Source organism: Neovison vison, chromosome 3, assembly GCF_020171115.1.
Source record: "Neovison vison isolate M4711 chromosome 3, ASM_NN_V1, whole genome shotgun sequence".
Taxonomy (NCBI): Eukaryota; Metazoa; Chordata; class Mammalia; order Carnivora; family Mustelidae; genus Neogale; species Neogale vison.
The window spans coordinates 176,148,201-176,171,350 of record NC_058093.1 but is presented as its reverse complement, the minus strand read 5'-3'; the positions used below and the strand labels follow the sequence as shown (position 1 = coordinate 176,171,350).

At 39.2% G+C, this 23,150-nt stretch overlaps 2 protein-coding genes across 8 annotated transcripts in view; one reads left to right on the top strand and one right to left on the bottom strand.

Annotated features, from left to right (window-relative positions):
• Positions 1-4,608: 4,608 nt before the first annotated feature.
• On the bottom strand, positions 4,609-15,095 carry LOC122903010 (myosin regulatory light polypeptide 9). Its single transcript, XM_044243343.1, has 4 exons — positions 14,942-15,095; positions 8,954-9,152; positions 8,361-8,522; positions 4,609-5,108 (listed from the first exon to the last, which is right to left on the bottom strand). Exons 2-4 carry the CDS (start codon positions 9,135-9,137, stop codon positions 4,936-4,938), a joined length of 519 nt encoding a protein of 172 aa, XP_044099278.1. The 5' UTR covers positions 9,138-9,152; positions 14,942-15,095; the 3' UTR covers positions 4,609-4,935.
• Positions 15,096-15,116: 21 nt separating this feature from the next.
• MYOM1 (myomesin 1) overlaps positions 15,117-23,150 on the top strand; it is a 159,287-nt gene continuing 151,253 nt past the window's right edge. For 3 of the 7 annotated variants that reach the window (XM_044243342.1, XM_044243334.1, XM_044243341.1), the window contains exons 1-2: positions 15,117-15,281; positions 17,485-17,582. The gene's annotated coding sequence lies outside the window, so the exon portion shown is untranslated. Of the gene's footprint in view, positions 15,282-15,527; positions 15,737-16,135; positions 16,191-16,696; positions 16,867-17,243; positions 17,583-23,150 lie in introns of those variants that run through there. The other 4 variants (XM_044243335.1, XM_044243338.1, XM_044243337.1 and 1 more) reach the window with 4 other exon arrangements.

Genomic DNA, 23,150 nt, shown 5'->3' with positions numbered 1-23,150 from the left:
CATTTTAAGGTTTACCGCCTTACAGACCACGGCCAGCCTATGACCGTTTCACTCCCCTTCCAACCACAAGAAAGTCTTATTCAAAATACTTGCTTTCCGTTGGGTCGATAGATGACAAAATTGCACACACACACACTTAGAAGCGCTCACACATTATAAATTGTTCTTCGTCAAAACAGGAAACCACGAAGCTACGTTATTCAAGGTTTGTTCTAAATAGTGTTTGTGCCCATAACCTTCAGTTCCCTCACTTGGAATAATAGAGATGAATAGCACTGCCTGGGTCATGGAGAGTAAGTCAACCTAACACCAAACCTTTATTGAGCACATGTGACTGAAAGTGTGACAGATGTTGGGGGGAGAGGAATAAAAATGCCTTTTATATTCTAGAAGTCTTTGATGAGAAATTCCTAGATAGTAGGAGCAATGGATTCAGTATTCTATAGTAGTTCTTAAACAACAGCACTGCAAGCAAAACCTGAAGGTCTTTGGAAGATTCTTGAGCCCCAACCCCAGATAGTCAGATGTAGTAGGTCGAGGCTGGGGCCTTAATTTACATTTCTAATAAGCACCCTGGGGATGCTGATGCTGTGGTCCAGATCATTACAGACTGTATTTTTCTCATAATTCAAAAAGCAATTTATGAAGTCACACCTGGTTCTAAAATATTTACTTTCCCTTGGCTTCAGTCTGCTCTTTGGTTCAATAATGTCATTTTTAAATTCTACTCGGAATCAAAAGATTTTGGCTTTCTTAGGTCTGTGTCGTAGAGTTCTTCAAGAGGTTTATTACCATCCCATAGCCCTCATTTTGGTCACCTTAATTAAGACCCTGACTGTACTTTGACCTTCCATATTTCTTTATAGAACTGTGCTTTTCAGTCTAATAGTCATTAACTACATGTGGCTATTTAAATTGAAATTAAAAACTCTATTCCTCAGTTTTATTAGATATATTTTATGTGCTCAATAGTCACATGTGGCTAGTGTCCTTTTTGGAAAGTACAGAGGGGATTTCTGTCATCACAAAGTTCTACCGGAGAGCCCTGTTCTAAACCATAATTCTAGGGTATACTGTTTTCTAGATTCAAAAGAAAAATGTAATATTTATTAATGAAAAGCTGAATATTTTAATATCTAGCATTTAGGTAATGGCTAATTAAAGCATATCCTTGTCAAAGAATATTGTGGTCATTGAAAAGAATGGTTAAAAATAAAAATGGTGGCTTTACCAAAATACGAAAAGTAAGTTAAGGTGTATTAAACTAAAAAACAAACTCTATATTCATTACAACCATAAAATGTATGTGGATAAATAAGAGACGTTATGACGTTATTTGAGTAGGGAGATAGAATCTAGGGAAAAGGATACAGGGACTTGGACATTCAAGAGCAATGGAAATGGGAGAAGTAGGATTGGGAAAACTGGGCATTTCTTCCATGTGATGAGTTCTGGCAATGCCTTCAAGGACAATAAAAAGCCACGTTTCAGGGAAATCAAGAAACTGTACACTTATGGAAGACGTAGAAAGATACAAGTCTACATATTGGATCTACCCAGGAAATCTAAAGTGAATTATTTGATCATCTAGTTAGTACCAGGAAACTAATAGGCTTTTTAATGTACTCTCATTCAATCCTGATTACAACCCTTTAGTATAATAAAATTCTAGTTTGAGCTAATTTAGTATCAAACAACTATGGACCTTTCTCCTAACCTGTCTTTTATTCCAACTGCCATTAACTCCCATCACCTACCCTTCCCTCTTTTAAGGGGGAGGAGTATTGATTTTTATTTCTCTCAAAGGATAATCCTATAACATGTGATCTAGGTTCTATTCCTTCCTGTCTCCTGGATATGATTCATTTTTGTGTCACTGATTGTTTCCTCTACACCTCCTCCGTCTAAAGACTGGTTTGAATCTCTAAAGATGAGCCCTTCCATCTTGCCGTTTCTTTAAGTTTCTCTTCATTGCCATGCTTCAGACCCTCCATTGGTAAACAGAACCAGAATAACTTTTTGAATACCTACTGTGTGCCAGATCATTTAGCTTTAGTGTTTCTCATTTTCACAGCACACTTGGGAGGTTATCATCCCCGTTATATAGGTGATGAAACTTAAGAATGACCTGCCCAAGGATACAAAGCTAGCGCGAAGTAACAGGTGAAATTAGCACAAAATAACAGGTGAAATTCACTCAATCGAGTCTGGTCCCATATTGCTCTTAGTCACAAAAAGTACCAGGTCCAGGGAATTTAATTTATTTCAAGTTATGAAACCATGTAGAAAAAATGGGATTAAAATGCAGATTGGCTTGATCCCTAAACTTAGGCACTGTCTGCCATTTCATGCTGCACTATGGATCCTGCATTCAAAACTCTACCTAGAGGCACCTGGGTGGCTCAGTCAGTCAAGCATTTGCTTTTGGCTCAGGTCATGATCTCAGGGTCCTGGGATTGAGCCCTGCATCGGCCTCCCAGCTCAGCAGGAGCCTGTTTCTCCCACTCCCTCTGCCCCTCCCCTGCTTATGTTCTGCCTCTCAGATAAATAAAGTATTAAAAGAACAAAGAAACAAAACAACACAACTACCTCTACCTAACAGAGCTAGCAAAAGTGACCAATGACTTGTCAAATCTTGTGGCCCCATTTAAATTTTACTATATACTCAGCTTTTCTATGATTTAACACTGCTGATTAACCTCACTCTTAAAACGATTCACTTGATTTCCACAATACTGTTTTTGTGGCTCGACCTCTTCAAGCCCTTTTAACATCTATCTGATCTTTCTTACAACTCTCTGCACATCCCTAACCTAGGTGTTACACCTCTTGTGTCATTTTTTCCTTCATACTTATGAAATGATTGCCTTTCCATTTCAGAGTATGATTTTACTACTCTCATATGGTTTGGCTTTCTCCCTTTAACCCCCAGTAGCACTCATCACTTCCTGCTCTTGAGCTCTACGCTTCTTGACTGACTTCAACTTGGAGCCTGGAGTCCAGTGATAATATAATCATAAGCAGGTGGATAAGGGACACTACCACAGTAGGCTGGTTTCATGAGAACTTTGGAATGTAGAACTTTCTTCATGGAGACTGGTTTTTTAGTCAAATCCATGTTGGGAGTTAGATGCTTTAGTCTTTTCTTGGCAATTGTCTTTACTTAAGTAAAACCTAGTTACTGTGTAGAGAATGCTGTTACCATATTAGGAGACTTATTTCATGCATGGGAGACCATTCAGTATTCCTAATGGAAGCTGATTCTTTGAGCAGTTATTTGAAATGAAGGGGATACTGCAAGAGCACATTTTAGTAGATGAGACCACATTGTTTCTGTAGTGGAAACAATGTTATTTGGAAATTTATTAAAAACAGAAGTGACCCATGTTTTCAGCTGAAATGGAAATTCAATTCAACAAACAAGATTTTAGCATTATGGCTATGAGCCTAGGAAAAATATATTTTGTTTAACTCACTGAATGAAGTTCAGAAACACATAAAAGGCAACGAGTTAAGGGAGGTGCTAAGATTCTAATCTTGAAGGGTGCAGAAGCAGTCTTATTACTCATCTTTCTACTTCTGCTCTATAAAGGTGGCCACACCAGATTAAAGGATCTAGCTCACCTATCCTGTTGAGTGTAAAGGTCTGCTGCCTTGAAGGCATTCAGTAATTGTTTATTGAATGAGGTAATGGCTTTGTCCAAGGATAGTCTTGTTAATAGTAGCATAAAACATAAAGTTGTTAGAGTAATTGTCAATTACTCATTTTTGTAGGCCATCAACACTTCTCAGCCAGCTTTTTCTTACAACATTTCAAGGACTTTTTTAAATTCATGAATATTTTAAAGTTAGATTTTTGAAGCCTAAAGCAAATGAAACTCTATCACTTCCTGATTAACTTTGAAACAGTCTTGCATTTCTGCAAATAGCAGAAGTTATTTTTAGGGCTGAAATAATGATCTCACTTTCCCAGGCATGTAGCTTCAGCTGTTTTGATTGTGGGCAGGTCAGGAATGTCCAAAATTCAGAAATGGCCTCATGGTGACTCTCTGCATAAACAAAAGTGGTATTTCAAGAGGGACCGTTGTATTAAAAAAGAAACTACATGCAATAAAAAATACTGGATTGTATTTCCAATATTTTGAAATACAATACAAAAAATTTTTTGGAAAGAAACATTCCATAGAAACTTTTGGGCCTAAAATAGTTTAAAAATTAGGACAAATTAAAATTACACTCAGTGGCCTGGTCTAATTTTAAATGACATCAAGTAATGCACAAAAGCTTAGAACAGATAAGGAGGGATGTTGACAGGTATGTTAAACTTTAGGGTTTAAAGCTACCAAAGCTAGCATGTCTATGCAAATTCTATAGAAAATTATTTTTAAAACTGAAAGAAAGTACAGGAACCCCGGTTAAGGCAGTTAAAACTGGATTTCTTTGGGAGGGGGAGGAATATATAGTAGAGAGAGGATTGTTAGGGAAACTGGAAGGAATAATGGAGAGGTCTAACAACCATATCATTTTCTAGGATTTGTCTCATTTACCCTTCCTTAGAAGATGCAACTAAACAAAAAAGCCGATTTTGGTAAATAAGTTTTAAACAAGTTAAGTTTTTTATCATAAAGTTTAATTATGGTTCAGAAAAAATTGAGTGAATAACTTTCTCTGAAAAAATATACTGACTCTGTGTAGATTGCAGTTATTTTGGGAAGGGGCTGGTAAGTTAAATTGCCCTTTTTCTATTCTGAAAATCATAAAAAACCCCATTTCCAGTCTGATTATAGAGATGCATGTGCCCAAAATGGCTGAGAATAAATACAACAAGAAAGGCAAAAGCTGCAAAGCTCAGGGCATGCAACAGACTCTAAGAGAAAGTCTCAGAAATACCCAAAGTGGCAACAAGGAACGTTTGGCTGGAATCTGAAGTTCTTTTCAGTCATCTTTGTCTTTTGCTCCATGTTTAAGGATGCGCGTGAACTCAATATAATTGAAATTTCCCTTTTTGTCGATAGGCGCTTCTCTGTACAGCTCATCCACCTCCTCGTCTGTAAACCGATCTCCCATGGTTGTCAGCAGCTCTCTCAGGTAATCTTCCTGGATGGTGCCTAAAGAAGAAAGAACTGGGGATCAGAATACATACTACTCCGAGGTTTACAAGGAACATCTACACTTGAGCAAGTGTACAGTTCATGTTAAGAACTATAAATATGCAAATATAGGAAATATGGGCTCTTCACATGCTTAAGCCAGCCTCAGCAGACAGCTGCCTAGCTCTATCATCCTGCTCTGCTCTATCAACTTCTGTCCCCAATCTTCGTAATAGGGCCTAAACCTACACCTAAACAACAATAAAGTACGATTAAGGAATCTAAGCCTCAGGGTTCCTTAAAGTAGCATGAATGTTTACAGTTAGTCTTTTTTTTTTTTTTTTTTTCTTAAAGTAAGCTCTACGGCCAATGTGGGGCACCCCTGGCCACACTTAACACTGTAAGCAAGTAACACTGAATACCATTATCATAAACATCAATAAAGTGCTTCAGTAGAAAGAATACTGGAGTCTTGAGGTCCAATTCTTTGTTTTCAAGATTTTATTTTTAAGTACTCTCTATATCCCAGGTGGGGCTCCAATTTACATCCTGAGATGAAGAGTCACATGCTTTACTCCCTGAGCCAGCCAGGTGCCTTGAGGTCCAGTTTTAACAAGTTATGTTACTTCAGGCATTTCACTTTATCTCTGACTGTTGGTTTTTTTTAATATGTACAAAGAGATTTTTAATGTCTTTTTTTTCTTTTTTACAAATCTAATTTAAACTTTATAACAAATACAGCCAGGCCCTGAGTGTGTAAAAACATCTGAGCATATATCTGAGCATTAACTGTCGCAGACACTGGGCTAGGATTTGGGACTGTGGAATGCTGAGTCAAAAGATGTGCTTTTTACTCTGGATTTGTAATACATAAGATTGGATTATACATCAAAATCACCTAGGGAGCTTCAGGAAAAAAAAAAAAAAAAAAGTCCAGATGCCACTCTTGATTTATTATCTGGCATTTTTTTTTTTTTAAAAGATTTTATTTTTAAGTAATCTCTACACCCATGGGGCTCAAACTCATGAACTGGAGATCAAGAGCTGCACACTTTTGCAGCCAGGCACCCCACGGCATTGATATTTTTAAAAGGCTTCCCAGGTAATTCACATCATGATTGAAAACCGCTAATGTACAAAACAAAGTTGACAAATGACCAAACACAGAGATTTTTGAAATCTGTAACGTAAAAAGAAAAATCTGATAATATTCTTGTATGTGAAATTAAGCTAAAACATCGACAATATATTCCTATAAAATGAGTTTTAAGAAGGTCCAGTCACAAAAGAAACTCTAAACTTACAGGGTTCTTGCTAATTCCACTCTACATTTAAAAATGTTTCTCAAATGTTAGATTTCTATAGCTTGTAGAAATAAATCCTCATCTCCAACCATGTCATTCAACTATCACATAAACCTATCGTCGACTATGTGTGAGGAGGTGTGGTAGGTGCTAAAAGGGGTTACAAAGATGCGAACCTAACACTGTTGAAGATAGCCATTGCTCTGAGTGTGGGGAGACTGTGATGATTGGGATTAAGTACACAACTAAAATAGAAGGTCAGGAAGAGAGATAATAAAATACTTCAGATGTAAAACGAAAGAAGAGGCTTCAAGTTTTCTTGGGACCAGGAGAAAACAGTATAAAAACACAAGTAAAACTCTATAAAGAATGTGATCATTGAGATGAGTTTGACTAGGTTAAGACATTTTACTCTTTTATGGCTTTATTCCCTTCCATTAAAAAAGTAACAACTGCTCACAGTCAAAAACTCAATACAGAAGTGCCTTTAGGAGGAAAAAAAGTAAGTTTCCTCTGCCTTTCCCTCCCCACACCCAATCCTTTCCAGGTATGACTGTTAAGAATTTGAGTTTTAAGAGGGAAGAGAAGGTGGTATGAGGAAGGCACAGAAGCAGCAATGGTGGAGAGAAGTTAGACAACAATGCATAGAAGAGCTCGGAAGTTGGGAAGATGATACAATAGTCAAGGATGGTATACCTGAATAGGCCTGATGAGGCCATACTGTGTGTGGAGACCATGCTTCCAATAGCAGACTGCACTTGGACTATTTCAGATAGTTCAAGTAGGGGCTCCTGGGTGACTCAGTTGGTTAAGAGTCCACCTCTTGATTCTGGCTCAGGTCATGATCTCAGGGTCATGGATCGGGTCCCACATCCAGCTCCACACTAGGCATGGAGCCTGCTTGAGATTTTCTCTCTCCCTCTCCCTTTGCCCTCCCCACCACCCCTCTTTGTCCCTCTCCCTCTCTAAAATAAAATAAGCTAAAATAAAATAGTTCAAGTGATATGTAACTAAAGGGTGTGCCTCCCTTCTCAAAAAACATGCAATGTGAGTTACTCCTTTACGTGTCCCTTACATGCACTTCTGCCAAAGGATCAAGCATTTATGTAGTTAACGATTTTTTTTTTTTTTAAAAACGATTTTATTTATTTATTTGACAGACAGAGACCACAGTAGGCAGAGAGGCAGGGAGAGAGAGAGGAGGAAGCAGGCTCCCTGCTTAGCAGAGAGCCCGATGTGGGGCTCGATCCCAAGATCTGAGATCATGACCTGAGCCGAAGGCAGAGGCTTTAACCCACTGAGCCACCCAGGCGCCCCTAACTTTTGGGTTTTTTTAAGAGTTAATTCTATGCCAGCAGTACGCTAAGCACTTCATATATAAATTATCTCACTTCCTCATTTCATCCATACAAGAACCCTATGAGGTAGGTAATATTACTGCCCATTTTGTAGTTATAAAAACAGAGGCTTAGAGTTAAGTAATTTGCCCCAAATCACACAGCTATCATATAGAAACCAGCATATGAAACCAGAGAGCCTGATTCTAGAGCAAAAAGTTTAGATAACTAGATGTAAACAATCTGAGGGCTGAGAGGTACCTGATAAATGTAGGACTGTACTAGGGTCATGGCCTATAGCAATTCAAACTTTTTCCAAGATTGCTCTGGTAAAAGTTATTCATTCAACACAATTACAGAGAGACTAACCCTTGTGGAGTTATTCTAGTAAAAGGGTAACATAAGTTTCCTAGAGAAGTTCCAAATACACCTATTAAATTGTAAATTAAATATTTAGGGGTAGAGGCAGTAAAATGAGTGATTAACATGCCACAGGAAAAGCCTGTCCCTAAGACAGGTATGGTATAAACCTGAGGATATTATGTCATCATAGTTCAAGTTATTATATGTTTTAGTTACCACAACCAAAAATTAAATCACTTGGTAATTAAAGGTTACCTCAGACTTACCAGTTGCTTCTTCATCAAAGCAAGCGAAAGCATTTCTGATGACATCTTCCGGATCTGTGCCATTTAACTTTTCACCAAACATAGTGAGAAACATGGTAAAATTTATGGGCCCAGGAGCCTCATTCATCATGGCATCCAGATACTCATCAGTTGGATTTTTTCCTAAATAAAAAGGAGGGTCATAATTTTAATTACATCACAAAACGCACCAAGTATTCAACATACTGAATATTTTGACATGAGAGATTATCATTTATACACTTGTATTCACAATAGTAAAACTTTGGGGAAAAGTCTTCTCAATGAGTAAGGCCTGTATTAAGAGTCTAGAAATTGTATGCTATTCCACTGGGATGTTAGGAGGAATAATACTGTTGCTCTCATAATATCAGTGTTTACAACACACACATATAATACACTGGCCCCCAGCTCAATCCTGAGACCTGGCCAGAAATTTGCGGGTGGTCCAAGGACCACACTTTGGGGAACACTGTTCCAGACTTTCAATCTTGGTAAACTACAACATTATTAGATTGGTTTCACAGGCATTACAGAAATTCTATTTAGTCTTTAATATTAAAACTGATCATTACCTAAGGAGGCAAGCATATCATGCAAATCTTCCTTGTCAATGAAACCATCTCTGTTCTGATCAATCATGTTGAAGGCCTCTTTGAATTCCTGAATCTGTGACTGATCAAACATGGCAAATACGTTGGATGTTGCGCGCTGGGGGCGCTTCTTGGTGGTCTTGGTCTTTGCCCTTTTGCTCGACATGGTGGCGTTTAAATCCTAATTAGGAAGAGAAATGCAAAAAGAAAAAAAAAAGATAGGCAGAAAGTAAACTGAATAAAACTTCTTGACATGTCTGAGCTACTTAGAGATGTACCTAAGAACTACCCAGCAGAATAGTACCACTTAGCAAAAAAACTCACTCAACTAATCAATACTATTACTTACAAAACCAAACTAAAAAGAGAAAAACCAGACTCATGTTTTCATTTTGCTCATCCTTAGTAGTCACGACATCTAATCAACAGCCTGTCACTAACTTCAAATTCCAGACTAAAACCAACATAAATTCAAAGCTCAGAGCCTATGAACAAGATTTTATGTCTCCCATACTGCTGGATAGCCAGATAAAGTACTGATAACCAAATCTACTGGTTTAATAACAATAGAGAAAACAGGAAGCAAAATAGAGGTACCCTGGGGAAATAGAACTGGTTCTATACTCCAGTGTTATGGCAGTATAAGGGAATACTAATTCATCTTCAGCAAGTCTATCCTGCAGCCCTAGCCTAAACTAGGTGTCCCACTCTAAGGTGGACAGAAAAGTATGAAGGAAGACTAATTGATGGAATAGGTCTTCATCTCTTAATCTCCACTGTCAAATAGCATTCTTCCACTTGCAACTAACAATTTTAACTGTACCCTCCCTTCTGGAATCCAAGTAGTTTTAAAAACGTATTTGTTGAAAAGCTAACTGAAAAGTATAAAAAACTATGAATTCACCTATAATTTATTTCCGCTCTATCCAAACCAATTTCTTGCAGAGAGCCAAGCTAAATCACTTGAGGTGACTACATTCTCTAGACAAAAATCATAGCCCAACAGTTTTAAAAGCTATTTAGTTCTTTTAAAGAAGTTTTAGAAAGCATTTTAAGAGCTATGGAAACGAACTTTGTTCTCCAATCCAAATTTATCCCTGTAAAATTTAAGTTAAAAATTAAAAAAAAAAAAAAAAAAAAAAAGCCTAATAATACCTAAAATTGAAAAGGCAATTTTCCTTTCAACACTCAATCTTTAAAAGACTACAAAAATTCGCTTGGAATGAAAAGCCACATAGCTATCAGATAACAAAATTTTACCGTACCATCCTTCAGAGCCCGGGTGGCAATGGTAGTCTGCAAAACCTCTACCAGCAAGACTAGGCCACTGTATTGAGTTATATTCTTCCAAGCAGGCCTAAAATAGGCACTCCTGATTTCACTCTCTGACCAGGACAACAATTTTAAAGCTTACGTTCTGAAAACAACATTTAGCTATGATGTAGCAAAACACTATGCCCTTGCTCTAAAAATAAATCTGTGGACTGCAAAGAATGAAGTACTACCTAGATCTCAGCACTGCACAGTGACCTCAGAATACAATGGTTCCTATGAGCTTAAAGTTATTTCTTACATTCTTCTTTGATTATACCACATCACCCAGACTAAATTCAATTATAGAAATAATTAGAAAAGCTCTGCTTCAGATTTCTTTTTTTAAGCTAAATCTGTTCTCAGATTTTAGTAGGAAATTCCACAAAGGAGAGTCACAAATTCCAGGCCGTCCAACAGAGCACTCGGTGATATACTGGAATGTGGTTGTTGGTAAGATATACCCTACCCAACACAGAAGTTATGATATACACTCCTCCCCAATTAACAAGGTTTCTTTAATCACAATTTGGGAGGCTGCCTGTCATAATTTATCTGCACCATTCTCGAATGCTTATTATTCTGCAACACCTTTTGGGGTAGTGAATACCATTATTATCTAAACTACATAGGGCTGTAATTTTTCCCTCTATTCTAAACGTACTTGCAAAAACTACAAAGAATTACAGTGCATATTATTCCTCATCTCTTAACTGTACTCAAGGACTTGGGCGAGTGTTTGAGACCCAATGAGTGACACAGATTTACCAGTCCACCTTTTTAGTATTTTAGGCATGCCATGTCTTTGCAAACCAAAGCATGTCTTTAAAAATAGTCTGTTTTGACAACACTGTCTTCCCCTCATGAGGCAGGAATGCCAGTTATTTTAAGAACAAAGAAACTAATGAGAATCATAGGTCAAATGGTTGGCAGATTTTTTTAAAACTATAAAACCTCATAATATTAAATCTGGTGGGCAACCTCTAGGTACCTTTTAAAAACACTTAGTTTGCACTATAAAGTTATATATATTTGTTTTAATTTTAAAGTATTTCCCATTAGTCATTCTTTTATTTATTTTATTTTTCTTTTTAAAAGATTTTATTTATTTACTTGACAGACAGAGATCACAAGTAGGCAGAGAGGCAGCAGAGAGAGTGGAAGGGAAGCAGGCTCCCTGTGGAGCAAAGCCCAGGACCCTGGGATCATGACCCGAGCTGAAAGGAGGGGCTTAACCCTCTGAGCCATCCAGGCGCCCCCATTAGTCTTTCTTTTAATCATACGTTATTTAAATCTGTATTTCATTGTAAAATAGTTTGTAAAAATTATAAAGCTTTTTGGGTTTTTTTTTGGTCAGCACTTTGTCTCACAAAGAACTTTTCTTTAGCTCAATCAATACTTAATCATCAGTCTTTAATATGATCATTTAATGACATCAGTGTACATCAAGTATCAATAGTGTTAAACACTACTTAAGAATTAAGAAATGTAAGGAAGTGTCCTATCTTCAAGAAGCTTGAAATCTAGTTGGGGAAGCAACTCTAAAGAAATTAAATGATTGGTTAAACTTATGATATGATTCACAGTTTTCATTCCTGAAACAGGACTCTTAAGTTAAAATAATGTGTGACAATAATGAAAAATAAAGGTGGTAAATGATTATCAAATACTGTAAGCTGAGAAAGATCTTTTTTCTAAAAGATTGAGGAAGTGGGGAAAGACCTTGAAAAAACTTGTACCATTTAAGAGCTGCAAGACAGCCTTAGAATTAAGAGATTCAGATAATAGTTTTAATTCTAACAAATTAAGTTAGTTAATTCTACCAAAACTGGTAGTATAATGTTAGGCAAGTTACTACCTGGGCCTTTTTTTTTCCCCAAGGAGATTGAGTTCTTGTGTATGAGTTTATCTTCCACAGAAATCAGGAGCCCTCCAGCAATAGGCAGTTCAGCTTCACAGTAAGTTGCTCTAAAGTGTGGGGTTTTTTCCTTACCAAACTAAAAGTATGGGTGGAGGGGTGCCTGCGTGGCTAAGCTAGTTAAGCATCTGTTTTCGGCTCAGGTCATGATCGCAGGGTCCTGGGACTGAGTCCCACATAGGGTTCCCTGCTCAGTGGGGAGCCTGCTTCTCCCTCTCCCTCTGTGCCTCTCCCCACACCTCTCATGTACACGCATGTACTTTCTTTCTTGCTCACTTGCTCTATCTCGAATAAATAAAATCTTAAAAAAAAAATATATGGGTGGAATAAACACTGACGTAGAGGGAGGGACCCAAGTAAGTGAGAGTGCTATAATCCCAAAGAGCAGATCACTTATGATATTATCACTGACTTCCCTTTGGTATGATTCTAGTTCGTTATCCACTTTTACTTTCCCCAAACGAGTGAGACTAACTCTCCTCATGTAACAAGCCTTCAGCAAATGCACAACTCCCACAGAAGTTTAGAAAGTTAAGGTAAGAAACACTGAAAATACTTCATGCATCAATGTAAGCATTCTTTATATAGGATGGGAAGATGTAGGCATCTGAGATTTTCAAGTTAAGAGTATTCTCACTCATTGTAAGTAAGAGCCTGGAGTCTATTTTTGAAGCACTTAATGAAAGATCTCTGACGTGAAGACGTATTTGTTGTATGAAACTTTAAAGCAGGGAAACTTTCAGTACAGGTGTCTATGAAATATGAAAGAATTTCAGATGCACAAGAAAGTGAATGAAACAGTCAGTGGTGGTCAAGAAGATTCAGTTTACAGATTTACAGGAGTATAACCTTGTTTTATTTATTTTTCTTTAAGATTTTATTTATTTATTTGACAGAGAGAGATATCACAAGTAGGCAGAGGGGCAGGCAGAGAGAGGGGGAAGCAGGCTCCTCGCTGAGCAGAGAGCCCAATGTGGGGCTCGATCCCAGGGCCCTGACATAGTGACCTGAGACCAAGGCAGAGCTTAACTCACTGGGCCACCCAGGTGCCCCAAACCTTGTTTTAAATCAGGAGAGGTAAATGTCGGAACAATGTATTTGTGTGTGTGTGTGTGGGTGTTTTAGTTTGATCAAATAGGAAGAGACTCAATTCAGGGTTATGACAAAAGGAGCTATAAAAATCACATAAGGAAGATGTTACAATAGATACAGTGGTAGAAGAGGCTTTTCCGACACATCAAGGGAAACCGGAACATTTTTCAGCCTCTCTACATACTATGGTTTCATTTATAAATTGGTATTGATCCATATTAATATTAAGATTACTCTAGTTATAATCCTAGAATGTAACATTTATGAAGTGCTAATAAATGTAAAATGTAAAAAATGTTTTTCTCCCTACAGAACAGACACCCAAACTGATCGTATTCTAGGAAAATATACATTCTTCAAGGAAAACGTCCATTTTAGAAAACACTTCCTAGTGGCGCGCCTGGGTGGCTCAGTCAAGTGTCTGACTTGATTTCAGCTCAGGTCTCAATCTCAGGGTCTTGAGTTTAAGCCCTGGAGGGCTTCCACACTGGGCCTGGAGCCTACTTAAAGAAAAAGAAAACAAAACAAACAAAAACACTTCCTAGTGTGATAGCATGTAGTATCCAGACCAAATCTCCTGTTTCATTTAATCAATGTACTTTATCCTCAAGCTAAGCATGTGATTTTTTGGAGCCAACCGCAGTTTAAAAAAAATACATTTTCAGGCTGGTGCTTCCTTTCCAAATGAACCAAGTTTTCACTTCCTACGCAAACTTCAGGTTGAAGGTAGGATTAGATCTCAGACTGCCACACCCAAAGTTCTTAGCGTTTGACAATGGCAATTAAGTTGTCAGGGTTCACTTGCCAGTAAAGCCTCACTCTTGAAAATGGAAAGCTTTTCTGGTTAAGTTTTACCAAAAGCCTTCCAAAACATAAAACAGACAGTAGTTATTTTAAGAAATACTCTCTCCTTTCGTCTTTAGATATAAAACATTTCGCATTTAACTTAAAATCTCAACTGAACCCTTATTTCTGTTCCCAAGTTCTGTTTAGAAATATATTCTTTCATATACCTACTCAACTACTGTAAAAGGAAATATTTCGGTAAACTGACATAACCCAAAGTCTCCATCCAAAAGGAATTTGGTGTTGCATTTTGGAATTTTCTCAAGCTGCAAACTACACCGATAACCCCTTTGTAATACATCACTTAAGAAAAGTTCTAATCATAGAAGTGGATGCTGAGCTGACGAAATTGCTAATTTGAGTTGGTTATTCCTACTAAACGTAGCCACACAGCTGTAACAACAGCTGCAGCATGGGGGACACTGGGCTTCGGATTTTGCGCAAACTCTCCTGAATCGGGCAAGTTTACGTTAGAAACTAAACTTAGTGCTGGAGTCAGCGCCGCAGGACTCGGGTTTCGCAGGCCCGGCTGTCGCCGGAGTTCGCGGCGCCAGCGAGCTAAGTCACACTTGCTGAGCTCCAAGTTTGGGCAAAGGGACAAAGTTCGCGCCTCGGTACTTCCGGGCGTGACTTCGATCCCGGAGCTCGCCGTTGAGCCCGGAACCGGGGAACGCGCCAGTACACCTGCCCAGGTGCGCTCCCGGCGCTGGCGGCCCGCCGCCAAGCCGCTGCCCACCCGGCCGCCCCCGCGAAGATGGGTCCCCGGGATGGGCCTCACGCGCCGGGTCGCGAGCACCACTCACCCTGCACAGCCGCGAGAATCCGAGCACTTCGGTAACCCCCTCGCTGTCCTGGCTGCTGCTATCAACACTCTTCTACTCCCAGACCCCCTAAAACCAATACTTCCGGCCTCCGCTCAGCAAACCGGAAGGGAGCCCAGTCACCATTGTCGGCCGACAGAGTGGGCTTGACTTAATAGAAAGGGGACGGGTGGGGGGAGTTCCCAGTGTGCTGGAAGGGTGCAGTTTTGAATGAGTGCACGGGAAGGTGTATAAAGCGGAAGACTCCGAACACAGAGTATTCTGTAATGGTTCGTGTAACTGTTCGACTGAGTTTTTGTCTTTTTATACCTCCTCTTACAAGGTAAGCTTTTCTTTCCCCCTTTCCTGTTGGCAAATGGGTGAGCCTGTCCTGTAGGTCGGCCTCCCGGCACATTCCAGAGCACGGCCAGGGGCGGGGCCCGTTAGCCCAAGTCCTTTTAGGGACATCGCAGAGAGGGCTGCGCGGCCCACGTGATCCGCCCCCGCACGGCTTCCGAGCGCCAGGCCCCAGCCGCGAGCGGGTCGAGCGCGCGTGCGTGCGCGTGCGCGCGGGGCTCGCTCTCGGTCTGCGTCTCGGCCTGTGAGGCTTTCGGGTGGGAGGTTTAATCTCTGCTTACTGTGCTGTCTTTTGAAGAGTCCCACTCCTCCTTACACTGGAGCAAACCTTCGGAAGTCCCCAGGGCCCTCAGCCAAGCAAGCGGTCACTATCTTTTTTTGACCTCACGGATTTCGTGAGGTCACGAATGATGAAGAATTCCTCCCTCTTCAAAAACGTGGGTTGGTATTTTCCCCACAAGAGCCCCGGTTAACAAGGAAAGACTGGATCTGAGTAGGAAGGAAGACCGGTGACCGGCAAGAGCTAACTGAATCTTGCCCCTACTTCTCACTGTGATGCAGACTTGTGGCTTGGTGAAAATAGGAGTAAAAAGTCGGGCCTCTTTCTTTCTCAGCTCTCCTTTCCTTGGGTAGCTTCTAACAATGCAACTTATTAAAGGAAAGCCCTCCCCAGTTCTGTCCTTTTACGTTCAAGTCTGGTGAGGAAGACTGTGGTGCTGGTCACCTCAGCTTTTCTGAGCTCATCTGTGACAGGAGTGAATTGGATCCGGTAACGCTGAGATCATCTCAGCACTAATTAAGTTCCAGTGCCTAATGTGGGTCATGTGGCGGGAACAGTTCAGACTTGGGTTGGCCTATGGCTCTTGCCTCTCGAATCACCCTGCTGAAAAGGAAGGTAAAAGCTGCTGAATAATCTATTCTAAATATTAACTATAGGTTCAAGGACCCCAGGAACATTTTATCTGTTAACCAGTGGCATATTTGAAAGTTAACATTGAGGTAAAATCACTGAAAAATAAATGCCCTAATTCTATAGTGGGAGTGACACAACGATGATTAGTTTCCTGCACTGCCTTGATAATAAGAATAACTTGTTGTGCTGGTTAAAAACACAAAATACTGGTGCCTTACCTCCAACCTAATGATTCAGAATCTTCTAGAGCAAGTCCTGTGAAGCCATCTATTTAACTGGGGTCTAAGTTAATTTTACTCTGTGCGGATGCAGAACTAGACAGCTTAGGGCCTAAGACTTACACAGTGACAGGGCCAACTCCAGATGGCTTGGTGGTAGGGAGCCGCAGTTTGGTTTTGGAGTTTGACTTGGGCAGCAGTGTGGGCACCCTGCAGTGTACTCATACCTCCACAGAGTGGTGGCCTGCCACCACTGAGAGCAGGAGCCTTTCAAGTGCTGTCCTTATCTTTAATCCACAATGAAATGGGTAGTTTAGTGTTCTCAGTTCAAAAAGTAGCGGCATTCTTTGCTTCTATATTGTCAGATATGCTTGGTTTGTCTTCTTTCTTTCCAGTCAGTCAACAGGTATTACACAGCAAATGCATTTCCAAGCAGTGTGGTGGGTATTATGGTTTATGCTATTTGAACTAGGGCATAGTTGCTACCTCTGGGATGGAGGGAGAGGGAGCAGAAAGGGTTGCAAATGCACAGGGAGTATCAGGGAACAGTTGTAAAACAGATCATTGCAGTGCAATTAAGTCAGGCCTTTAGAAGGAACACGGAGAAGGAAATAAACCTGTCTGGGGATTTGTGGAAGGTGGCCCCTAAAGGACTATTAAAGAGCCGATTCTAAAAGTCAGTGGGGAAGGGCACCTGGCTGGTTCAGTCTCCAGAGCATGTGACTCTTGATCTGGGGTTAAGAGTTCCAGCCCCATGTTGAGCATAGAGCTTACTTAAAAAAATAAAATAAAATAAAAAAGAAAAGAAAAAGAAAAAGTAAAAGTTAAAAAAAAAATCAGTAGGAAAGGAAAGGAGAGATTCCAAGCAAATGGAGGAGCATGCTTGATTGTCTGAAGGTGATCAGTAGAACTGGCTGATTGAAAATGAACAGGAATGGTGTGGTCAGTGTTCATTCATTAATTTATTCATTCCATAAGTAACTCTGGGTATATAAAGGTTAACAAGCCAGTGTGGAAAATAAAAATCTTAATAAAATGTTTTTCAAATTTCCATCTAGTGTACTGATACCTAGTTTTAATGATTGGACCCACTGCCAAAGACCTATGACTCTATGATATCTCTGTTCTGAACCACACAGGAGACCTTTGCCCTCAGGTAACAATCTCCTTTTTACCTTATTACTAGAAGTTTAGAGACTTGGGTTCTTCATATCTTTCCTTTAGCCTACTCGGTAACACTGAGGGTGGGTCCCTCAGCTGCTCTGAGCCCCAATTTTCTGATTTGTAAAATGGGAATAACATCCGTCCTGCCAGTTTTATAGAGTTTTCTGATTAAATGAGATGGTTGATGTGAGAAGTCTTAAGTACAGAACAGTGGCTTTCAAACTTTTGATTGAAACTCAGTGTAAGAAATTTGTATCACTGGCACCTGTGTGACTCAGTTGATTAAGTGTTTCTGTTTGGTTCAGGTCATGATCTCAGGGTCGATCGAGCCCTGCATCGGGTTCCCTGCTTAGTGGGAAGCCTGCTTCTCCCTCTCCCTCTGCCAATCCCCCTGCTTGTGCTCTCTCTCTCTCAAATAAACACATAAAATCTTTATTTTTTTCTAAAAATATTTTTTTTCTAAAAAAAAAAAAAGAGAGATTTATATCACTAAGCAGTATTTGAGTACCTATGATGTTTTCTATTCTGTGTCAATTTTATGTCCTTTAACTTTTAAAAATGCTCCTTAAGACCCACTACATGTGAGTTTATGATCCACTAATGCAGAGGTTCTCAACTAGGGGCAACTTTTTCCCTTAAGGGAATATTTGGCAATGTCTGGAGACATTTTTGATTTTCACATCCAGGGAGCTGCTACTGGCATCTTGTGCAGAGAGGCCAAGAATACTGCTAAACATTCCACAACGTACAGGATAGCCCCCCACAGCAGAGCATTATTTGGCCCATAATGTCAGTACTGAGGTTGAGAAAACCTTGCATTAATGTTTCAGGAACTCAGAGTATATAGTATTTGATTCTTGTGGGGTACTGTAATTCTTAAAAGGACACTATTGCTCTTGCCTTGAGGTGAGGCTTTTTTGTGAGTCCAGAGAAATCCAAAGGGAGAAAGAAAAGGAGTTTACATTAGTACATAACTATTATGTGCTTGGTATTCTACCAAAGCATTTTTATCATTTAGTTCTTACAACAACCCTGTGAGGTGGGTATTATTACCTTCATTTTACAGATTAGAAAACTAAGCTCAAATACTTTAATGATTTGCCAGTGTTACCCAAAGGATGATAAGAGAACCAGGATTATAACTCTAGTCTCTGTGCTTGTCAGGGAATAGGATAGAAGGGAGGACTGGGGCCAGAATTTCTTACTCTTGTATTCCTAACTTCTAGGATAGTGCCTAATTATCCATGAATGCCAGTAAATATTTGGTAACTGGTTATTTGTTCAAATGCACATAACTGGTAAATAGCCTAACCCAAAACCCACATTTTATTTTACAATCCTGTGCTCTCTTTGGTTCAAGAAGGGAAACTCCTTACCCAAACAACAGGAAACATGGCTGAATTAACCTTTAGCATTTACTGCCGAAGTTGGTAATTTCCTAGTGATCACTTAAATTTTTATCGCATGTAAGAAAATTTTGAATGGTGAGAGACATGGCTTACATTCTGGTTTTGCCTACATAAATGGAATTCTAATCCTTTCTACACAAACTAGGATGTAACAAATTAGCATTAATCCAGGAAAACAGTAGGAGGAGCTCCTTTCTTTTAAATGAAGTTAAGACCTTTAAGTTAATCTTTATGGAAATTAGTTTTAAAGCTCCAAAGCTACAAATAAGTGTATTAAAAGGGTATAGAAAGTTCTACATAAAGAATTCCTTTAAAAATTAATTGCAATTATTTTAAAATTCAGGAATGGTATACAAGATAAATGAAATAGTGTGGAATTGAATTAAGAATATTTTGGGGGGTGGGGTGCCTGTTTGGCTCAGTCGGTTAAGCTGCTGACTCAGGTCATGATCTCAGGGTCCAGGGATTGAGCCCCATGATCATTGAGCTCCCAGATCAGCAGGGAGCCTGCTTGAGAATTCGCTCTACCTGTCTCCCTTTGCCCCTCCTCCTGCTTGCATGTGCTCTCTTTTCTCTCTCTCAAATACATAAATCTTAAAAAAAAAATATTTGGGAAAAGTTATTATTTTCATACTAATAAATTTGGAAAAAAAATCCTTAGAAAAATTAAAATGCTAAAGAAGATTCAAGAAAAGAGAATATGAATAAACCAAACCAAGAGAAGAAATAAGATTTATCTAGAAAATAATTTACCTGACCCTGATAATTAAAGAAATGCTTCTCTAGTGATTAAAAGACAAATACAAAATCACAAACTGTTTTGAAATATATAGCTTAATGATACTAATAATAATTTGTTAATGAATGAATATAGTAACCAACTTATATTTGCTGAATTAATCTTATGAAGCAGATTTTTTATTAAATACTCCCAAATAAAACCAATACTTAAAGCAAAAATTATGGTTTAGGCTTACTTCAGTCAGTCCTTTAGTTTTCTAATCTGAAAAAGGGCATAATGATAGCATCTACTTTTGTCATCCATTGTGGGCATTAGGCAAAACAGTCCATATAAATTTCTCAGAGAAATATCAACTTTAGTTGTGTTAAGGCAGTTTGGAGTTTGGAGTTTGGAGTTAAGGCAGTGTTTGGAGTTTGTAGAGTAGTTATTCTACCCTAACTAATACACCAGTGCTTTGTCTATTCAACTGGAGGAAACAAACTGGTCACAATTTAAGTAATGACCAAAGACCTCAAGTGGGCCCTCGATGTTATCTTGATGCTCCTGCTCTCTTAGATGTCAGTGTTATAACTTTTATTTCCTAGTACCTCCAATACCTTTACTCCCATCCTTGTTCTCCATTGAGGACCTTATTTCTAAGTCACTGAGAAAAAACAGACACTCCCATAAGCTGTCACCACTGCATCTACCTACTGAACAGCATCTGTCCCCATATGTTGTCTTCTCCCTTTTTTTCTGTTAAAAAGGGGAAGTACCCTCCTTGCTCCTGTGGAAACCAGTTCTTCCATTTGCTAACTCCTGTTACTCCAGTGATTCTACCTTCTCCTGCATCACCAGGTTTTTTCTCTTTCTCTCTTTTGGATTATTCCCATCAATAGGTATGCAGTAATATATTCAATATGTAGCAGATAGAAACATGGTTCCCCAAAGATGTCCATGTCCTAATCCCCAGAACCTGTGAATATGTTAAGGTTACATGGCAAAGGGGAATTAAAGTTGCAGATGAAATTAAGCTTGCTAATGAGCTGGCCTTAAAATAGGAAGATGTGAATGTGAGTGACATCATAGCTGGAAAAGCAAGAAAACAGATTCTCCCCTAGAGCCTTTAGAAGGGGACATAGTCTTGCTGACACCTTCATTTTAGCCTAGTGAAATCCAAGGTGCAATTTTAATGTAGAAGTGTAAGATAACTAAATTATATAGTCTTAAACCACTAGATTTGTGGTAGTTTGTTACAGTAGCAATAGAAAATTAATATGTTACAAACAAAAACAGTAACAACAGAAAACCTCTTCCTGGTGTACTTTCCTTCTCCAGCTATTGTCCTATTTCTTTGTTGGCCTTTATAAAACAACTTAAGAGTCACCTAGCTCCAATTCTCTCTTAAGCCCTCTTTAATAAGGCTTTTGTTCCCAAACACTTCACTGACCATGTACTTATCAAGGTCACCAAATGACCTTGTCTTCCATGTCATCATGGACAATTCTGTTTTCAAACAGATTTGCAAGGTGATCACTCCCTCACCTTTGAAACACTTCCTCTTTTTTCTAGGATGCCTCACTCTCCTGGTTTTCCTGGTTCCTCATGGCACATTCCTTATGGCTACTCTTCAGTTTCCTTTGCCAGTTCCTCCTAATTTCCCCAATTCCTCAGAGTAGTTCAAGATTCAGTGTTTGCCTCTTTTTTCTGTCAGTACTCCTTCCCTAACTGATCTCATCCATTTTCATGGCTTAAAATACTACTGAGATACCGATTAATCTCAAGTATGAATCTTGGCCAAGATCTCTCTCTGCTCTGGATTCTAGACTTACGATATAGTCACTTAACATCTCCACAAGGAGGTTTACTAGGCATCTAAAATTTCAGACTCCCAAATTGATCTTCTAACCTTACCTGTAAAACCAGACCTTCCTGACATTTTCTCCATCTAGGTTAATGGCAATTTCATCCTTTAAATTGCTCAGGCCAAAAATATTTTACTCATCTTTGTCACCTCTTTTTCTTTCCTGACTCTCATCCAATCTTTTAATCAAACCATCTCCAGGGTCTAGAACAGCAGTTAGCCAAACCTATTGGTTAAGTCCTTCAAAACATGTCAATCTGGGACGCCTGGGTGGCTCAGTGGGTTAAGGCCTCTGCCTTCGGCTCAGGTCATGATCCCAAGGTCCTGGGATCAAGCCCCACATCGGGCTCTCTGCTCAGTGAAGAGCCTGCTTCCCCACTCTCTCTCTGCCTACTTGTGATCTCTGTCAAATAAATAAATAAAAATCTTTAAAACAAAACAAAACAAAACATGTCAATCTGACTATGTCCCACCACCCCTGCAGCTACTATCCTACTATAGGTATCAGGCCTGGATTTTGCAGTAGCCTTCTAACTGGTCTCCTTACTTCCATGTCCCCCTAAATTCTAGTCTCCACAGCCATAGACTCATCCTTCTAAAATAGAGATTAGATCATATCATTGTTCTGCTCAACACCGTCCAGTGGTGTCTCAACTCAGTGAAAGCCAAATGCCTCTAAGCCCACAGAACATCAGACTGAATGAACTTTCACTAATTGCTCAGCCATATTGATCAGGCTATTTCTTGAAGGAGGTATTTTTCCTCTTCAACATCTTTGTGTTTGCTGTTCCTTTTGATTTCAGTGATCTTTCTTCTAATGTTTTTATTGCTTTCTCCCTTAGCTCTCTTGAGTCTTCACTTACCACCATCTCAGTAATGCCATCTTTGGTCATTTAAGATTTCATCATTCTTTTTCAACCTACAGCATTCTCTTCTCTTGCTTTACTTTACTTTACTTTTACTATTGCATTTATTATCTCTGACATAAAACATACTTTTTTTTTGTTTACTGCTTATTTTGCATACTAAATTCTGTGAAGACAAAATTTAGGGGATTGTTTTGTTTTCTGAAGTATCCCAAAGCCCAGAACAGTAAGTAGCACATTACAGGCACTCACTAAGTAAAAATACATATTGGGGGTGCCTGAGTGGCTCAGATTGTTAAGCATATGCCTTTGGCTCAGGTCATGATCTTCAGGTCCTGGGATCCAGCCCCATGTCGGGCTCCCAGCTCAGTGAGGAGTCTGTTTCTCACTCCCCCTCTGCCTCCCCACTACTTGTACTCTCTCTCTCTCTCTGTCTCTCTCAAGTGAATAAATTAAAAAAAAAATCTTAAAACCCCAAAACATTAAAAAATACACATTGAGTGAATGAAGAACTGGAAGGTAGAATGTGAAGGGAAAATGGCAAAAATATGAGGCCTAAGAGGTAAGCAGAGACCATGTCCTGAATGACCTCTAAGCCATGTTTCTGAAGGGTTAGTGGGATACCACTGATCTGCCTTACTTATAGGATTAATATGATCAGATTTGTATTTTTTTTAAATTGTTCTGATAATAGTATAGA

Excerpts from the sequence above, each read along its gene's own strand:
- LOC122903010 (XM_044243343.1), bottom strand. The coding sequence starts at position 9,137 with ATGTCGAGCAAAAGGGCAAAGACCAAGACCACCAAGAAGCGCCCCCAG. Across the intron at positions 8,523-8,953 it reads TGATATGCTTGCCTCCTTAG|GAAAAAATCCAACTGATGAG; the intron begins GTAATGATCAGT and ends CTTTTTATTTAG. Across the intron at positions 5,109-8,360 it reads CTTTGATGAAGAAGCAACTG|GCACCATCCAGGAAGATTAC; the intron begins GTAAGTCTGAGG and ends TTTCTTCTTTAG.